The following is a 19,952-nucleotide window of genomic DNA, read 5'->3' as shown; positions in this document are numbered from 1 at the left end:
ATTTGAAAGCCTCTTTTTTACTCCAAATCTTAATTTTCTGCAACCCATAAATTACACTGTTTTTTGCCTTTCTCGTCTTTCTCTCAAGTTGTTTTCTTTTTTCCCTCTTTTTTAATTCGAATCGTTAATTTCCACTAACTCATAAATTGTACTTCTTCAGCTCTCCCACCTATTATCTGCTTTCTTTGCTCCTATTTTTTGGAGGTCTGTATGATCGTTCTCGTAGAAAAAGAAAATCAAGTGTGTAACGTGATTCGGGGTCAAACGTTGAACCCGTTGCCCCGTGACGACCAGACACGTGATTTTTAAAGCGCACAAGTTTCTGTCCACTGACGTTCCTTTTCACTTTCCGGCACACAAATTCCGCCGAAGTGTACTTTGATTCTGCTAGCTCTTGACACTTGTGTTTGCGCAGTGGGAACGTTCTTGGCTTGTCAAGTGTATTGTGAAGTGGATCGCGGAATAACGCGTGTGGTCGAGTATACTGCATACGCGAAAGCGATAAAACCTAATATTGTACTTTTGTTCCCTATTTTTCCATTATACACCTAGGATTTCTTTTTTATTGATTTAGTAACTGGCTTAGTAGTTTTCGAAAATAAAAACTCTCCGACCTGAAGACATCGAATTACTTCCTATTTAATGATAATGATTAATAAAATTTGCAACAATTTAATAAGTCTCTTAGAGGCACTCGAAAAATATACAACTAACGAAATAGAACAAGCAAAAACTAAAAATTTATATTGGACGAATCTGAAACTGTTAACGAAAAGACATTTTTTATAGAAAGCTAACGATAAATAAAAATTGTGTAGAAAATTTGGATAGATATCAGCAATTCGAATTGATTAGAATTAGTGAAATTTACAACAGCTTCTAATGTTAAAGAAAAATCGATACTAATAAAATGAAAAAGATAAAGGATAATGGTTTAAAGGTTTGAGATCGCCAATGGAGGAAATATTTTTATTTTAATGGTAAATTGATAAAAATCAAACAGAAAGTTAGGGAGAACATCTCGCATACGGATTTTTTCTTCGTTTCTCCGTAAAAACGTTCCGTTTATTTTCTTAAATTGCTGATCCTTCAGTGAAAAGTTTCGGAAGTATGTTAAAACACTCCTCGTATTTTAAGGAACGTCCGGATTTTGCGGTTAAAATTTATGATGCTCAAACTGCCTACTACGTAATTCGTAACATTTCTTCATTTTTCTCATCGTTTCCCAAAGCAACTTGGTCTTCCCAAAAAAAGCAACAATTAGAGGAAGACATTTTTCTTACAGCAGTAACACAGTGGAATGACATTAAAAGATAGAAGAAGACTCGTCAAGTCTTAAAACAATGGAAACTCGTAACTTTAGATTACGTGTATCGAAATTTTCACTTTTCGTTCCATTCTTTGTATTTTTCTGTAATACAATTGCAAGCCGCAATATGCTTTTAACTTACGCATTTTTCAATAGAAGCTCAAGAAACGCGTGATATTTCTTTTCATGGATTCGTACGCTTCTATTTTTCTGTTTGACTGACAGTTTACGGATCGTCTGTAAACCAACATCTTTATTCCTTCCTTCGAATATTGGAAGCCTAATAAATCTTTCTGTAGCCAATGTTTCTGAAGGGATAAATAATAATTTGAATTCTTATTTATTGTTCATTCTCCTATCTCCGTGTCCCAATTCTTTTAATATATCGATTTAAATTACCTTTACTTTAATGTTAATTTTCATTCTGACTACTCACATCGACAATCGAAAACTTCTGTTTATCGAAAGCTTGTATATTGAACGTTTGTTATGAAAAATTCAAAGGTCATTGTATAAATGAGTTATTACATCAAAGATTTCTGATTCACATGCATATGTCGAGAAGGGATTTATTCTTGACCATCGCTTTATCATGCGATCTAAAAACAAGTATGATCGATATGATTGGTTTCTTCGAACGTACCTGCGTGCAAGAAAAGCCAGGTTCTCAAGAAATCGAATCACGTGTTGTACTTGAAAGTAAATCCATCCAAATAGAGGAGAAATTCCGTGAAAAGAAACGTATTGTTTCAGCGAAATTATGCGTCTTCGAATGAGACACCCCTCGAAAATAGGAAACTTGTTATAATCATATATGTATATCATACGCATACATAAATATATATATACACTTTATCAGTTTTCTATTCCAATAGCACTGGTAATAAATATTTCAAATCTTGTACACATTTGAGGAGAACCTGTGTATTTCTTTCAGTCCAATATGTACATATTTATAGTTGCAACTAACTTTATTTATCGATAAAACGAAACGAGGGACAAAAAAATATTTTTAAACAAATAACTGATTACGATTATCATACGAAAAAAAAATTGAAAGATAAGAAAATAATGGCTTAAATTAAAGTATCAAAAATTTGTTAAAAAGATAGAGCAAAAATAATAATACCAAAGATAAAAGATATAACGAAGCTTGTTAATTGAAATACAGGAATTTTGTTAAAAGATAAATCTATTATCTTCCTATTACCACCAATGAATCTACTGATATTATTAATTATCAATCCCTATTTATTAGTCTGATTTAAGCAAATTTTTATCAAAACCAAACCTTTCCTGATCCAATCGTAAATATAATGAAATATATGAAAGCTAATTACGAAGATTCTAAATGTTCAAGTTCTACGATCGATAATAAGAAAGCACTCGACCGTACTCGTGATCATTAGCGATTGCGATGTAACCGATTACTCGAGCGATCCATTAAAAATTAAGCCGCGTATTTTTTGCAGTTTTACTTCGATCTCATCATCCTGGTCATCGAAAATATCTCGAAAGTGATAACGATCGTGTATGAAGTACAATGAAAACGCAGACCGTGTAATCTCGTGCGGTGTGATCACGAAAATCACGTAGCCAAAGACAGAAATTCTTTCATTTTAACACATACAAGTATGAGAGTTTCTTTTCTTTGATATCGCCTATAGGTATATGTATATTTTACTTGTATCTTGATAAAAATTGCTACAGATAATCAACTATTACTTTAAGCCCTAGGTAATATAAAGCTTGCTAATAATTGAAGATTACAAGATATGATAAGTATATTTTTGTCCATTTTTTGTTATAATCAATAAGCGGGAGAATTTTGACGTTAAATTGTAATTGAAAATGAACAAAATTTAGAAATCACTTCTTTTAAAAATGGTTGATAAGCTTAAATTTTGTGGAGGACAAGAGCATAATTATTAAGACAAATATTCATATATCCTCGCTATTTTAGTACTATGATGAGCAATGTATTATAATATAGCAATATAATAATATCAAAAATTGTTGAGAAAATGAAAACACGTACATTCAGCTCCAGAATCAAGTAAAAAGACAATTTTACTGGCACGAGGATGCATTGACAATAATTTTCTTAGTAAATAGAGGATGTATAAAGAAGACGTGTTTTTAGAATTTGTAAATTCCATTAGGAATTAGGAGGATTTTCGAAATTTTAAATTGCACAAAAAAGAAAAAGAACAGGCTTAGAGGAATTTTTGTGTTATCCGAAAGAGAAGAATTTTTAGAATTTTAAATACATGCAAGGCAAGAGAATTAACAAATTTTCAAATTATATCTGCTAACTGAATTTTCCAAACTTTCTCTTGCTGTGTGAGTAGTAAGAGTGAGTAAGAAATAACTTGTTAGATGACTAATACGAATTATACTGGACCAGAAATTAAGGGATGACGTTTTTGTAATGACATCCATAAACATAGAGATCGAATGAGATCATTGGTGGATGTCTCTTTTATCGAATAAACCTTGCTAGAAATAGCGATCGAACGTCAGTAGTATACGTATGTACTGGCATCGATCAATGCGAAGGAGCTTCATAATTCGAGTCTCTGGCTAATTAGTTTTTAATTGTGTCGGTTCGTAAGATCGAACGTTATAAACAAACTATGCTATAAACACTGCCTGAGAAATAAGGGCGATATCTATGAAGATATCAGATTTATAGGAAAATCGCTTTTTATTTGTTTTCCTTTTCTACTTTCTTTTTCTTTTCGAAAGGAAAAGTTCAATTATTTTAAGTAAATTAAATATTGATTAGTCTTCAACGTAATAACTACTGTTATTAAAATATTCTTATAGTGCTTTCACGATCTAATACACAATACTTATTCGATATTTCTTGATGAAAAAATTGTACAAAGATTGCATCTAGATAAAAAACAAGGAAGTCGTAATTTTTATTCGATTAAACAAAATTGTAAGGATCGTTTTACCTGAATAAGTAGATTTGTAAAAGTAAAAATCTAACGACGAAATTTTCCAATCTAATGAAAAATAAAAATTACAAGATTACAAGATGAAATAAAGAAGTTCGAACAAAGCATAACTCTATGCTTCATAGCTAAATAATGGGAATTAACAAGTGAAAATAAATCGATAATAATGTGATGTAAGATTGAGTTCTATGTACAATTTCTAAATAAGAAACTCCTATAAACGAGAATAATCGGTGAATTTGTACAAAGATCAATAGTAATGCGTGACGAACTTGTCGGAAATATTAACCGGTCTTAAATTAAATTCTTACCTAACTATTTCCTCCTAGCTGACGATTCGTGGAAGTTAAAACAATCCGTTTGATGGATAAAACCAGATTAAACATGTGAAATGCCATTAGAGAATGAATTTCTTTTTTTAGATTATTAAGGACTAACGTTGTGTTAACGCCAAATTCCATTCGAAATTATTTTTCCAGTCATTTACATCATCGAATTCTGTGTTCTTTGATTATTTCAATTATTTCGAATCACGTTGCTGATACCTTAGAAATTAACGGGACTTTTGTGAGAGAGAAATCAAACGACTCGACTATAAGAAGGTACAGTTTAAGGAACGTCATACCGGTATCGTGAGTTATAGACGATCATTATAATTTATACATTTTATATTTTACGTGATATAACACGAACTGAAATGAAATAATCTACGATCAAATAATACAATTTTTTAATCCAAATTGTCGTCTTCATAATATCGATTAAGTATTATAAAACAGAATAAGAAGTATAAAATTCTAGTACGGCTACTCCTTTAAACGTGCACGAACAAGCGTAATTCTTCCTTTTAATGTAAACGCTTTATCTTACATTTATTGAAAAGATAATTGTAATAGTTTATTAAAGATAAAAGTATTGGAACTTTGCATAATCCCCTAATAATTGGAAAGTCGTATGCTTTCTTGGCAGAAGAAACGATATTGTTCAGTGTCCTAAAACTTAGGCGACAGTAGGAACCTTTAAACGTACTAACTCCAAAAAAATGTGTTTGGCAGTTTTAAGAGGGCAAATAGTGGCAACAGACTCTCATAACCAATAAGTATAGCGCAATTTCCAATTAATTTTGAAACGACGTCTAAATATATAATAAACCTATACCTGATACTATGACCGGAGTAACTTAGTATAAGTTCTGTGGCTCTATTACAGTACGCGTCTAGCTAAATTAATTCGTAGTCACTCTATGCTTTGCTACTTCAGCCTATGAAATTTAGATCTAAATACTTTCGAGTGTATACATGCTCGCAGGTCTGTGCAATAAATGGCAATGAAAACTGCTAAAATAATACGTTTTTTCATAGACATAAAGATATAAAGATAGTTGTATAAACTAATTATACGGTGTATCTGTCAACGCGTTTACCATTAAAATATAATCGGTAAACAAAGAAATTTAAATGTGTAAAAACATTCGTAAAATTGTCAAACGCTCCATAAAGCGCTTAAGCAATTGCAATCACTTTACGAACTACGTACATAAACATATTCTATCGTACTGACATAAGTGATAGCATATCGACTATGTGTAAAGTAAGGCGTACAAAATTCGGTCGACAGTCGACGTATGAATTCTCTATACCTCCACGTGACTTGAAGGTTACATAAATGACCTATTTACATAAAGTATTAGCTACCAAATATAACATTCAAATATCAAAACACGAATCAATTACGAACCAGTATGCCACGTAAGTGTATAAAGCTACGCTGCCTCAACTTCACTGTGATCAATAATTGAACGATGCGTGAATTCGAACGATGATACATGGAAGCATTAATAGGACCGTGTATCACGAAATCGTAGCCGCGATTCATTCACGAAACCATACAAATCCGCGTGCGTCCGTCCGGTTTAAACTTAAACAACCTTAGGCATAGCTGATCACTGTTTACAGTTTACACTCATCAGTCTTATCAAACATGCGAGAAAGTCACGCCATTTACTCGAAATTTCCATCGAAACAATTTCTCGCGTTTTTCGTGCATACAAGGACGAAAACGTGTGGGGCAATTATTCGCCAACACAACGCGGAAATTCAACCGGAGACGCCACGTGAGGACGTCGACTTTATCGTCCGACACTTTAACTACTTTCCGAAGGAGAATTCGAAAAAATACCATTTTACCAATACATCCAAAATTTTATTTTATACCGAATGACTAATATTTACTCATGTATGTCTATATGTATTTCCTTTACACTGTTTTATACATATATACTGTACTTTTCGTATCGATACGTAATTTATATCGAATATATTTACTCACATCCCACACTATTTTACACATATCGTATTTAACTTTTTAAATCGACAAACGGTAATTCATACCGAGCAACAAATATTTTTTCACACATATTCGTTACGGTATTCATAACGATTTCACGCAACGTTTTCAGTTCTCGTTCAAAATAAAATAATACGAGACAGAGTATAAAAGAAGAGAAAAGAAGAGAATTAATTAACATACAAGAAGAAGAGAAAATGATCACTTGTCAATACCTGATACGGGAGCAGCGAGAAACGCCTGATTGGTGGCGACGAGTAACGAAACCAGCACAAACAAGGACCACGCGAGGACGATCATCCTGGATCGTAGTGATCACTGAGAAGTACCGATAACGGCTCGATCAGTTTGCCAAACTCTGGACCGCCCCGAGCTTCCACTACGGTTATGTTTTCGCGCACCTGACCGGTATGCACGCGCGTATGTATCCGTAATTATTCGGTTGGTTCGCCAACGGTTGATGTTTCTCTCTTTTTTATGTATGTATATACGTTTACATAAATATATACAATGTATATATATATATATATCTGTACGTGTGTGTATATATTTATATATCGATGTCAGTGTATCTGTAGTATATATGTGCGCGTACGTGTGTCAGAAGTCTTAATTCAGTGTCGTTAGCTCTCGAACACGTTTCTCTCGATGAACCGGGCCGTCGCGCTCAGACTCAGCTTTGCCGACTTCTCCGACCAGTTAGCCAGCAGTGAACTGCTCGTGTTCCTGCCTTGGGCATCGTAATATACATAAAGTCGCCAGATAAGCCGCGGCTGACACCCCACCACGAGCCGCCCCGTCGTGGGACGACCCGTCTCGCTCGCTCGCTCACTCCCGATGGAACAGCTTGAAGTCCTCTTCTCTTCGAAGCGGCCCCGCACCGCGCCGCACGGTGAAACAAATCGTAGATATTTTCAAAAAAAAAAAAAAAAAAAAAAAAACGGAATATATATGTAGTAATAAAAATAAATAAAAAATTGAGTGAAAATACGGTGTACTCTTTTTTTTATCGATCGAACTGTACGAAAAGTAAAGAAGAAAAAAACAGATTTATTGAGAAGATTAAGTTTTAATATTTTAGTCAGCTAGAAAAAGAACAACATTCGATGGATTTAACCATATTTCTTCTGAAATGAAGTTTATACTGTGCTTCGACATTAAGAGAAAGAATGATTAGTAGAATATTAATTATTTTGCAGAAACTGCACTCCGTGTTTTGTTCCAATACAAAGCGAACGTTTCCCGTTATTAACCGATACAACACGTTTTTATGTCGACGTTTTGTACATTATAACTATTGTGATTTAATAGCTTAAATTGTCGCAAAATGGAAAATCACGAAAAATGGGTTTTCCTCGGTGTACAAATACTTTTTATAACGACTGTATGTTTGGTCGTTAAGAAATTGTTAACGTAACAAAAACCCCAAATTTAATGATTCTAATTATGTTTTTCAGCATTTCCAAAATAAGTCTTGTTTTTTGTTGATTTCAAAAAATGTGCGAAATTGTCCAGAAAGTAGTTTTTCCCCGTATACTTGCTAAATATCCACGCTCAGGTACTATCCTGAAAAGAATTAACAAAATTGTGTACGCATGTATGGAAATATTCAGAACCCAAGATTAGCAAGTAGCGAGAAAACTATCGATGATTAGTAACAATTTATTACAATATTAAATCTAGACAAAGCAGGAAATAAAGTTTTTAGAAACGTCAGGAAATACGGATCTCGCAAAATGGACAGAAAAAGCACAAATGAAGATTTTTTTTAGTTTCCTCGAGATAATTCACAATTTGTTCATGAGAACATTCGGTAAATTGGTATAACGAGTTGGAACAATAGCCTGTAGGCATATTCCCAGTAGTTCGTGCCTTGCAGTTACATAAATACATTTGTTCGTAGATTATTAAATGCTTTAGTTAAGCAGATCATTGGGATGTTTCTTACTCAATCCCCTTGGGACAAATGTAAAATATAAGTTGTTTGCTAGTAGATTTAAGCGGTTTTCTAATTCCTTTTTGTCGGGATAAAGGCACAACATAAGTTGTTTGTTAGTAGACTTAGACAGTTTTCTAATTCCTTTGTGTATCTCACAGCAAAAACCGTTATTGTACTATCGACTGATTCTATTCTAAGATCCTAGTTTTTAATGTACCAGAGAGCATTAACGAGCGTAAGGAGGATTATTGATTGTAAGCTCCTATTTTTTTAATGTTGCTCATGCTAACTGTACATCGAAGTTCGATTCCAAAGATTCAGATAGTTTTAATGATGGTCTTGTATAACAAAAGTTAATTCTTTGAGTTCAGTTTTAAATTCCTTCTCGTTAAATAGTTCATGTTTCTTCTTTTTATTTTAGTCTGCCCTATTTTCTTCTGGGTGTGGTGTTTCCACGTTAATTTCCTATCTACGTAGATGCCTAGATATTTTACAACTGCAGCTTGTTACTCAGAGATACAGTACGAGATATTTGCTCCTTTAATGCAAAGGTAATGCGTCTGGATTTTTCCTCGTTTAGTTTTATTTTTCGTTTTAAGAACCAAGTTTACAAACTTACTAGGGATTGCTGCAGAAACTGAGAGGCAGTGTTAACGTTATCGTGCATATAAAGTGCCATATAAAGTACAGATCCTAAGACACTGTCTTGTGGAACACCAGCATTTATTGAGTATTGATTGGAGTAACTGTCCCGAAATTTGGCTATGAATTTTCTATTTGATATGTAAGATTTAGTGAGATAGTAATATTAGAGATAGAGCTGGAAAATTGATTGCTATTTTAAACGGTAATGCTTTCTCGATATCTAGGAATATGGCTGAACAATATAACTTTTTTTCAAAGCATGTAATGATAGTATCAACAATTTTATACGCTTATTGAATTATAGGATGTTTATTACGAAATCCAAACTGGTGATTAGATAATAAGCTTTCTAGACGAGATGATTGATTTCAGTTTACTTAGTACTATTCTCGCTAGTATTTTCTATATAATTAATAGCAACAAGATTGGCCTATATGATGTCGTTAAATGCAAATCCCAACCTAACCCCGGGCTTTTGCAAATATTTTGATCGCAGTACTGTATTGAAGATACTTGTAATCAGCCTTATAGAGGGCTTATCTAAAAGGATATTCTTTTATAATTTTTCCTGTCATCAGCTGAAGGTCAAGTGTTTTATGTTTATTTTTGTATTGATTTTTTATTGTGTTTATTTTTTTGTTTTATACTTATGCTTTTGTTGTATGTTTGATATAATTCTTTTTGCTTCTTTAAACGTAACACTTTTATTGGGCTTATATTTGCAGTAGCATTTATATTTGCTTTTATTGGACCTGAGTTTCGTAAGGTGTGATCTAACATTGTGTTGAATTGTTCCATTTATCGTTCCAGAAAATTCATTTGTTCGTTATGTATGTTTATAAGGATTTCTGAGTTTTTGGCAGATAATTTTCGTATGAATGTTAACACCAGTTACTTATGTATATAACTTTATAATAGCTTCATTATCAAATTGAGGGATTATCTTCGTAATGGGGGACCTGTGACTAATCGAATATAGCACACACATATATATTATATATATGAGCGACTTTTATCAAAGCTGAGGAGATTCTGGTGCAATTACTTTCAATGCTACAATGTAACTAGCAGGGTGATTATCGTGGCAGTTAAAAGATTTAACATTATCGATGTGACGTCTTATTGAACGATCAGTGGTAAACATTTCACCTTATCAGCCTTTATTGACCTTTCTATTGCACAATCAGTGATCGGATGATTTTTGGCACACTTAACACAAGTCGGTATTTTATTGGAATAATTTTTGGTGTGGCCGAAAGACTGACATCTGATGCATTAATCTAGTATTTACTAGTCTGATCAATTGTAACTATTTTTGTTCTTTCCTTATGACTCGAGTTCGTCCACAAAAAGTTGGAGTTGTAGTTTTTGTTACGTATTGAGTCATACTATTCATAATCGTTTATTTAGCGAATTTTGTAGTTTAACTATCCAGTGAAACTATAGAAAACTTACTTCCTTTCCGATCCCGATGACTTTTAGATATGTTGTAGAAATCAACATTGTAATTGTATAGTTTAGTTTTACTCAAGCATAGTTACCAAAATGTTCCCAAAAAATGATCGATGTTTCATGCGTCTGAATTTTGTCTATAATTATACGTCCTTATCAGCGTACGTGTTAATCTGGTTGCCGACCGCCTATCTTTCGTTTATAATGTATACATGTAAACGGAAGTTGGGCTATCTTAAAGCTCTTTACACAATTGTATGTGCGTGACTGTAAAAAGTGCTGTGCACAATTAAAAACGAATACATCGATGATATTTTTATATTTATTTTATTATATACATTTTTAATTGAATTACATATAACAGACATTTCTTACAGTTTCTCATATACAGTTGCGCAAGGAGCTTTTCTTAGACTCACCCTCGTTGTATATATAAACTGAAAATAAGCGTCAATTTTCGACCAGGTCATTCTATTCAATTTCTGACAATTAATACGGACGCTTATGCTGCCACGGACCCATAATTATAAGTACAACGTACTGTAGTGATATTAATAGAATTTTCCTACTATCTGGTAAACTATGACCGATAGTTACATCATGTACAGAAAAAAGGTGTTTCATAATGTTGAGATTTGCAAGTTATTCAGAAATCATCGCAATCAGAAAGCAAGTAGTTTCTCTGAAGTTTCATCTATAATAATAATAATAATTATCTATAATAATAATAATATATCTATAATAATCGATAATACGATCAAAAAGCCAAAAAGTACAGAAGTGCATAAGGTTAAGATCTCGATTGATTTTCATGAAAATAAATGCTTCTAAGAATTATTATATGCTTGCATAACATTTACCATGTAAAAAACAAAGACTTTTGATTTTTTTGGTCTATATCACATTAGCCCATTTGCATCCAAGCGCGGATTAATCCACGCGCTGCGACTGTCTTCTATCACCAAGCGTGGATTATTACGCAATCGGACGACTGTCTTGAATCACCAAGCGCGGATTAATACGCGCGCTGCGACTCCTTCTTTTTATTTCTATTTTAATTTAAATAATTTTTACTTTTTTCCTCTGTTATAAAGAATGTAAGATGCGATATTTGCGAAGTCACATTGTCTACCAATCGTTTTGAACAGCAAATTTTCGATAAACTCCATGAAGAATTCGGATGTCATTTACTGCACCTACGACCGACCGCGCGCGGTGATAGGGACCAATCCTCTTAAGTAGGGTCATGATGCAAATGAGGACAATGTGGCAGGACAAATTTAAAGGACTCACCGGCGGATCGTCTCAGTACCACCATTTTCCTGAAGATAAATAGAAACAAATTTTGTTGTATTCATCAAATGTTACTGCATCTCATAAATGTCAGGAAACAAGTTTCCTATTCAGTTCATTATTTAAATGAATGCGTTCAATATGCCACCCCCCCTTAATATATTTCCTCTGCTTTTCTTTGTCTCACTCACTATTTCTGTCTGTCACGCACGATTTCTGTCTCTCATGCACTCTCTTGCTCTTTCGAACTTTTTATATCTTGCAATTTATAATCGTATATGAACTATCGTTACGAGCCGGAGAATTCTGCACTGCTCAGACTCTACAGTCGAGTAGAAGTTTTAAAGTCTTTCAGATACTACAGATGTGGCTGTACTGTCTTCATTTGTTTGGTGCTTTTTGGATAATAATACGTATTTACGTTAGGTTCTTTGACAGCTTATATTTGACCGAATTAAAGGAAATCGAGATTTTCGAATATTACAGATATAATTTTATTGTTTTAGTACTTTTAAAGCTTTGTGTGAGGCTAGCGATGTCGATCGGTGAAATCTTTGATTACTTATATTCATCCCGGACAAAAAACTTTGAGAATTTACATTACAATGAGTCTAGATCTATGACTTCCAATTTACTGGTGTTTTGGTCGTCGATAATTGTGGCAAGCTGTTTCCTCCAATGTTTTGGCTGGACCTGGTCATACTTCATTCAGGTAGAAGAATTTGACATTTTTAGATATCACAAATGTTCCACCGTTTTTGAGCGTTTGGATTGAAAAGTTGCAAAATTTACAGATACTAGAAGTGTGGCCTCGCATTTTCGGTTCTTTGGATATCGATGATGATACTGACGAAGAACATTAACACGAAAGTTCTTCGCCTCAAGCTCAAAGCTGACTCGTTGTCAGGCATTAGTTTGTGAGATTCTTATAAGCGTGATTTTATGATTTTAGTTCGTTCAATGTTCAATGATGACGATGTCAGTGGACATTAAATTTTTGAAGAAATATTCGTCATGTCGTATTCATCATTTAATATTCGCATAAGAGTTCACAATTAATCGTGAGGTCATGCGTTTTAATTTCCATACTTCAGTTTAAATAATGATTCCTGTGCACGTTAAATTGGAAATTGAGCGCTCATGGCACATAGAAATACATACAGAAAAACATACATAGACAATTTACACTTGAAAATAATTAATGTTTTTATATAATTGTAATTTTATAAGATTCTGATGTGTACATAAATACTATAGTTGATTATAATTAAAGCGATGCAATGAAAATGTTAAGCATTTGGTTCGACCCGTGGTAACGGGCTGTACAAATGTAATGCGTTAAATATCTCAAAACATGTGATAGATATTAACACAAATTTTGAATATACAATGAGGAATAACATTTGGAATACACCCATCAATGTTAGACAATGTATATAGCGATTAAACATAAACATGTATATAGCAAATAAAATAACTTCTCTATAATGATGTACGATATCCTAAAGTAACCCTTTCTTACTGAAAATTGTGATATAAATATTTCCTTTGCAGGTAGTTGCTTTCTCTATTTTTTGATCTCTAATCTAGCCTTTTTCTAAGTAACAGCGATCGTTATTTAACAGTTTTACGCGTCTCGTTAATCAAAATTTATAATTTACGTTCGAAAGTATGACCGAGATCGATTGCAACGTTCTTTTAATATCTATACGAAAAGAATGAATCTAATAACGAAGAAGATAAAGAATATTATTGTCTGGTATGCTGGGAATCCTACAGCACGATGAAACCAGACGAAGAAATTGGTGCAATGTAGTGAGTGAAAAAATTGGGCACATGAAAAATGTACCTATCAAGATGTTTTTTTATATTTGTCACAATTGCGATTCTGGATGATCGGTTACAATTATGTTATTATCGGTTATTATTATAATTTAAATCAATAAATATCTTAATTTGATAAAGTTAAACGTGTATTACCATCGACCCTATGTAGTATTACAGTCGATCCATTGTATTTTCCACGATCGACGTACTATAAAACGATAGTATTTATCAAGGAAATATTTGCTGGACGCGCGGTATAACTTTTTTGCGGGAAAATTATACCGTACATAACGTTACAATTAAATACTAGAAGCATCGATTACATATCTCGCTCCTTCCCGTTGAATAAATATATGTTACTAGGAAATTAAAAATTACTTCTACCGTACAGGAAAATAATCGTCGAGCGAATCACACCAGCGATGAAATAGAAGAGAGGAAAAAAAGGGGAAAATACGTTCCGAAGGTATCACGAGGTATCTCAAATTCGAAGAACGTACCTGTAATAGGTGTACATTATTACTCGAATTTAGAAAGATTATTAATATTTATCCAAATTAAATTATTACTCGAGATAAAAAGAAAGGAAACGAGTAGAAAGTTGTTCTATATTTATGATTCAGAGGGTAAACAAAATTTATTTTTAATATTACTCCATATTATATCCTGTGTCATCATATCAATCCTATATTACACAGAATGAAAGATAAAAATGAAGCTTATCGTAATGCAGTTAGTCGTATTTATGAATTAAGCATTTCCCCACTTATATTTTCCTGTTTTATAAGCTCGCAACTGTAAGCATGCTGGACGATGAAGAAATAAAATTTTGTTCAGAACGAAATGTATCGTAATGCCATGTATGGTGGGTCATTAATTGATCCTTTATCGCAAATAGTTTCATTATCTCTCAATTCTAAGCCAGTAACCGGCGATTCCGAATGATTTTAAAACGTAGCACGATATAGTGGATGTAGATCATGGTTTATATTTTTTTATATCGTACGCTGTTAAAGTCATTGAACAGTCGACCGTTCAAAAACCAACGGGTACAATTTTCGACTGCTATTTCGTAGTATGATGTTACGTAAAATGTCTCAGATCCTTGACATTCAACGCGGAATGTTTCGAACAAATAGTTGACGCGTTTATTAGGCGAGACGCCGAATAGACATTTGAAAATCTTTAGATAAGAAGCAAGACGTCAAACGGAGGAAAATAATTTTTTTTACGCGCGTGCATGTATCGGGTTAAACGTATTAGTATACAAAATACGAAAGTGAGTGACGCATAATCTGCCAAGAATTACGCGATTGAATGATTCAATATATCTAATGTTTGGATGGCTGTGAACACTATGTGCAGCTTGTTTATCGTTCTAGACTCTAGTCTGTAAATATGCAGTCGCAAGCTACCAAGCCATTATCATAATACCGCAACAATATCTTCGAAGCTTCCTGCTTCCGACGCAATAATAACGACGAATGCTCCGACGAATGCTCTCCCATCGAGAAAGCAGAATCAGTTCTCTTTAAACGATCTTGAATAACATCAAGCCACTCGTTATTCTTCTTTTACCGCAATTATACGAAATACCCTCTTGTACTGATTTTTCGTTGCGGGTGCATATATTAACATTCATAAGTATCCGGACACTTTGGTCAATTTATAATAATGTGATTTTGTCAAAGATGTTTAGATTAATGGTAAATTAATAATTAGAAGCAGCACATTTTTGTGGAGTCGACAGATTAATAAGTTATTTAAATTTATGATAATCTTTAATAAATTGTTTAAGTTTATAAAAATGATGATAAGTTTATGAAAATGATTATACGTTATTATATATACTGGTTATATATATATTATCTTATACATGCATATACTATGGTATATATATATATATTTAAATATCATTATTCGCATAAATGTCAGAAACCTTTCTATTATTTTAGAAAAGCCTAGTCAATCTGATTTATAACTTATAAATTAACGAATTTGAAGATAAAAAGCTTGACAAGGAGGAAAGTTATTCTAAAATTACTCAAGATTTGGCAATTACAAGTGACAAATTTATTGTCTGTTGGCTTCTAAAAAACAACTTAGCAATGTTGAAATATTCTCTGTCATATAATTATACGATATTATTATATAATGTAGTTACGAGTATAAGAATGATAATAAGATCATGGCAAGGACTGCGAGGTAGCAGATTTTCTCGTTTATCCATAACTTTACGATTAAAATACATCTTGCCGAAACTGAAAAAATTATCGGTGTACTTTCGAACGGTAGTGCAACGTATAAGTTGTATAAGTGCTCAAACAACCGGAAGACATATCTGAACGATGACAAAGAGATTTGTGACGTGTCTGGGTGCCATTCGATTATTAAGCCAGACCAGTATCGTGCCAAATCCGCTGAATAAATATAGAAGCTGCGGGATAAATGTCGCGTGTCGTACAAGATATACAGGGTGGTTGGTAACTGGTGGTACAAGCGGAAAGGGGGTGATTCTACGCGAAAAAAGAAGTCGAAAATATAGAATAAAAATTTTTCGTTCGAGGCTTTGTTTTCGAGAAAATCGACTTTGAATGTTCGCTCGGTACGCGTGCACTTTATCACGTCTCGTTATAACGGATCTCACTGTAGATCGTTGTCTCGATGGAAAAATTTAAAAGAAAAAAAAAATTTTTATTCTATATTTTCGACTTCTTTTTTCGCGTAGAATCACCCCCTTTCCGCTTGTACGACCAGTTACCAACCACCCTGTATATGTTTCGAATTTCGAGAATCACGTTTTTAAAGGCATATACACGCTGATTTTTACCATTTACAATTCTATCGCTGAAAGGACAGTTAAATCCAACTGTCACCGCACGTCGAGCAGCAAACAAGTTGTATTACCATAATCTCATCACTGGGACGCAGATTATATCCGCGTTTCTGTTAATTCCACGTTAAATAATTTTCGTTGAACACGCAGACTTCCAGGATCTAATCTTCTCTGTGCAGCGCGTTTCGTCGTGTTAGCTTGTCTTCTTTGTTTCTTCGATAATGCTCAACAATCGAGCCCCTCAACAATCTCAACATCCAATCTGATTAAACTGGGGTTAACTTCGTTTTCTCTTAATTTCTTAATTTCATCGCAGCTTACTGTTTACATAAGTACGTACATCAACGTTTTATATAACTACATTAATGTACAATTCTTGAGAAACGAATGATACCTCAAATCTATTTATCTATTGCAACAAGATTATGCAAATATGTAATAGGAAATTGTAAGAAAAATTTAAAAGACAATGTTTGAAACGTTATTGTTCCTGTACGTTTCAATTTATGTAGTCAATTGATGTCCGAATGACTCAATCGTGATGGTTATCGATTCCATCGATCGTTTAATATTAGCCTGGAAGCGATTCAGACAGGTATTAACTTATAAGCGTATGTATATTGTATCGCGTGATTTGAGCTATTATTCGTACAGGGAGGATCAATAGTCGCGACGTAGACCTTTTAAAGACTAGTATTATGCAAATTTAATTTTCTGCAGTTTTATAACACTTATATGAGACTATTTTTTACTGGTTAACGACTGAAGATTTATTCCTATAGATTTTTCTTTGAACGTCTATGTAAAACGAACCAGTAAACGCAAAGGCTAATCAATGTCTAAATTTCTTAGAATAATCCGGTAATGAAAGATTGTTCGTCTAAATAAGAAGGTTCGATAATTTTCTTATTACGTAAACGACGATACGTCGCAAGCAATAAAAAAGGATTGCAAATTCTTTAAATCCACTCGTAACTAACTACGTGTCGTCTCAGTCAATTTAGCTCACTGTCCGCTTGATAATATTTTTTTAACGCGCTGCATCGACCGTATGCTCGGCGCATATACAAAAATCAAAGTGCATCGTCTCTTTCAGATGCATCCGGCTTGATTCGCAAATTCGAAGAAGCGGGTCGTCGTGTCAATGGATCTTTCACCGCACATCATCGAACGAATCTGTTCTTCCTCGTCCCTTTCTCTCCCTTCCTTCTTATCGAATCCCGAGGTTCTTTCATAATTTTGCCTTTACTAGGTATTACACGAGTGTCACGCGTTGAGGCTAACTTATGTGATACTTGACACACTGCTACCAGCGATAACGAGCCACCTGGAACGAGACTAACGAGCATCTCACATTTCGTATGATGTATTCTGCCGTTACTGACATAGTACGCGATACATCCACGCTAGAGATGAGTCATTACACACCTTGTGTATTGTCCACCCTCGCCATGGGGGCTTCCTTCCGCGAAGAAATCGTCGAACCGCCTCCAATTATTGAACTTTGATTAGATCTCGATTGTTCGTCCCGGACACGTCTGGTGTAACGTAACCGGTTGTGATAATGAGTCAAGAGAATTGCATCATAAATCGTAATTGATTTTGTAATTGCTAACACTCTAGACTGGACGTATTGTTGCTAATGCTACATTATCAGGAAGCATTTTATTGCTAAAAAATTAAATAGTATATCGACCGTATATCGCTTATCGTTATCGGCCAGCGTGAAACATGTTAGGATATCTGTTGATAGTTGGAGAAAAATTAAAATAAAACAGGTTTCTAAAATTCTCGCAGTCATACGTTTACTCTGCTTTACTATGCAGAGGATTAGGATCTCTACGTCTCTGTTATTTTAATCTAAACAAAAAATATATGGAAATTTTTAGAATATTTTATATGGATCGTAGATGTTTGTGTATTCATAGAAATTTGGAAGTTCCTGAAATCCGCAGAATGTATAATACCTACTTAGTATAATATTTGGCGAATAAAAGAATTCTTTGCCTAGGTATCATGTTTTGAGTTATTCATAAAAAAATTATTCATACAAATTACGTATACACTTTCAACCAGTTTTTAATGATAATGATCCAATATAAATCACGGGCGCTTTGAAAAGTAAAAACGTTATACGTAAATATTCAAAGGATCATGGAGAAATTAACGTACACGCGTACAGATTAATGTAACAGAGGGAAAAATACAACATCGATATTAAGTTGAAGTTAAAAAATAAAAGTGGGATCGTTACTTATACATTTAATAAAATCCTTCGCTTTTTTTCACTAATTATTCGAAAATACGATCATCTGCACGATAGTCCTCTATAAAGCGAAGGAATTCGATCATTTGTCCATTCTTAATTCTCCTTTTTATTTTAATCCATTCTAAGAAGAAATGGTAGGATAATTTAAATATAATAAAGACCAACAATGCAAGGACTACATAGTGACGTCAACTGAACATTTCCATTTAAAGTTAAGCAGAAATAACGTGTCTATCATTAATCTTGGTCGTACTATATTCAGTTACGCTTTTCCTTTTTCTTACACATTCTGCATTTCGAAAATGTACATGTGCAGAACGTATCACCTTGATAGAAAGATGCTGCATACACATGACATCTCGTTTCTCGACAACCGCTGATTCTCCTCGTCACATTGACTTACACTCGTCGGACCGTACATTTCAATCCCGCTTCAGAACGTTTTCTCATGCTAATTTCGCTGTGGCCCGTTTCCATCTCGCACGACGCTCACGTACACCGTCTAAATCAGTTTGTTTGCGGAACGGCGTGCGAAACATTCTACGCTGATGCACCGTATACGTCCGATCATTAACAATAACTTATGCACCTGTCAGATAAGTTGCTGCACGTTAACAGCATATTTTCTGCAAACGTTAGTTTCCACTTGGTATCAACTCGCAAGTAATAATTTTGAAGTGCCTTAAAAATTCTTGATTAAAAATAGATCATATTAGAATATACGTATAAGAATAAGTTATATTTAGACCTGGATAGATGTTTATGCAAATTGATATTTCTATGAACAGAACTAAAGATTAAAGGATACTAAAGGACTAAAGACGCAAAGATTTGTTTCACCTACTAAATATCATAACGGATACTGTACTTTGCTTCTGTCGTATGTATGCCTGCATATTACGCGCATTCTGTGCATTTTTACTTTTACGTTTCTTTTAACGTTTCAATTTGAATTTATACGAGGCACCGAGGACAAAGGTGAACCAAGCCATATCTTCTCTCGATGCAAGCTTACGTTATTGCAGTAAGCTGTATTAATCGTGAAAAAGTGCAGGAACTGGTTCTTTTTT

General features: G+C 33.7%; 1 protein-coding gene and 2 long non-coding RNA genes across 4 annotated transcripts in view; 1 reads left to right on the top strand and 2 right to left on the bottom strand.

The window, feature by feature from the left end:
* LOC117209173 overlaps positions 1-7,343 on the bottom strand; it is a 31,637-nt gene extending 24,294 nt beyond the window's left edge. For both annotated transcript variants that reach the window (XM_033450867.1, XM_033450868.1), the window contains exon 1: positions 6,837-7,343. In XM_033450867.1, coding sequence (XP_033306758.1) covers positions 6,837-6,921 — 85 coding nt within the window. In that variant the 5' untranslated portion in view covers positions 6,922-7,343. The remainder of the gene's footprint in view (positions 1-6,836) is intronic.
* Positions 7,344-12,227: 4,884 nt separating this feature from the next.
* Positions 12,228-13,438, top strand: LOC117209174. Its single transcript, XR_004487862.1, has 3 exons — positions 12,228-12,371; positions 12,457-12,662; positions 12,745-13,438. It is a non-coding gene; the product is annotated as an uncharacterized LOC117209174 (long non-coding RNA).
* Positions 13,439-17,708: 4,270 nt separating this feature from the next.
* Positions 17,709-18,223, bottom strand: LOC117209222. Its single transcript, XR_004487880.1, has 2 exons — positions 18,042-18,223; positions 17,709-17,951 (listed from the first exon to the last, which is right to left on the bottom strand). It is a non-coding gene; the product is annotated as an uncharacterized LOC117209222 (long non-coding RNA).
* Between the last annotated feature and the right edge of the window lie 1,729 nt (positions 18,224-19,952).

This window comes from Bombus bifarius, unplaced genomic scaffold, assembly GCF_011952205.1.
Source record: "Bombus bifarius isolate JDL3187 unplaced genomic scaffold, Bbif_JDL3187 scf7180000008166, whole genome shotgun sequence".
Taxonomy (NCBI): Eukaryota; Metazoa; Arthropoda; class Insecta; order Hymenoptera; family Apidae; genus Bombus; species Bombus bifarius.
The sequence above is the reverse complement of the archived record's forward strand: the minus strand, read 5'-3'. Positions and strand labels throughout refer to the sequence as shown.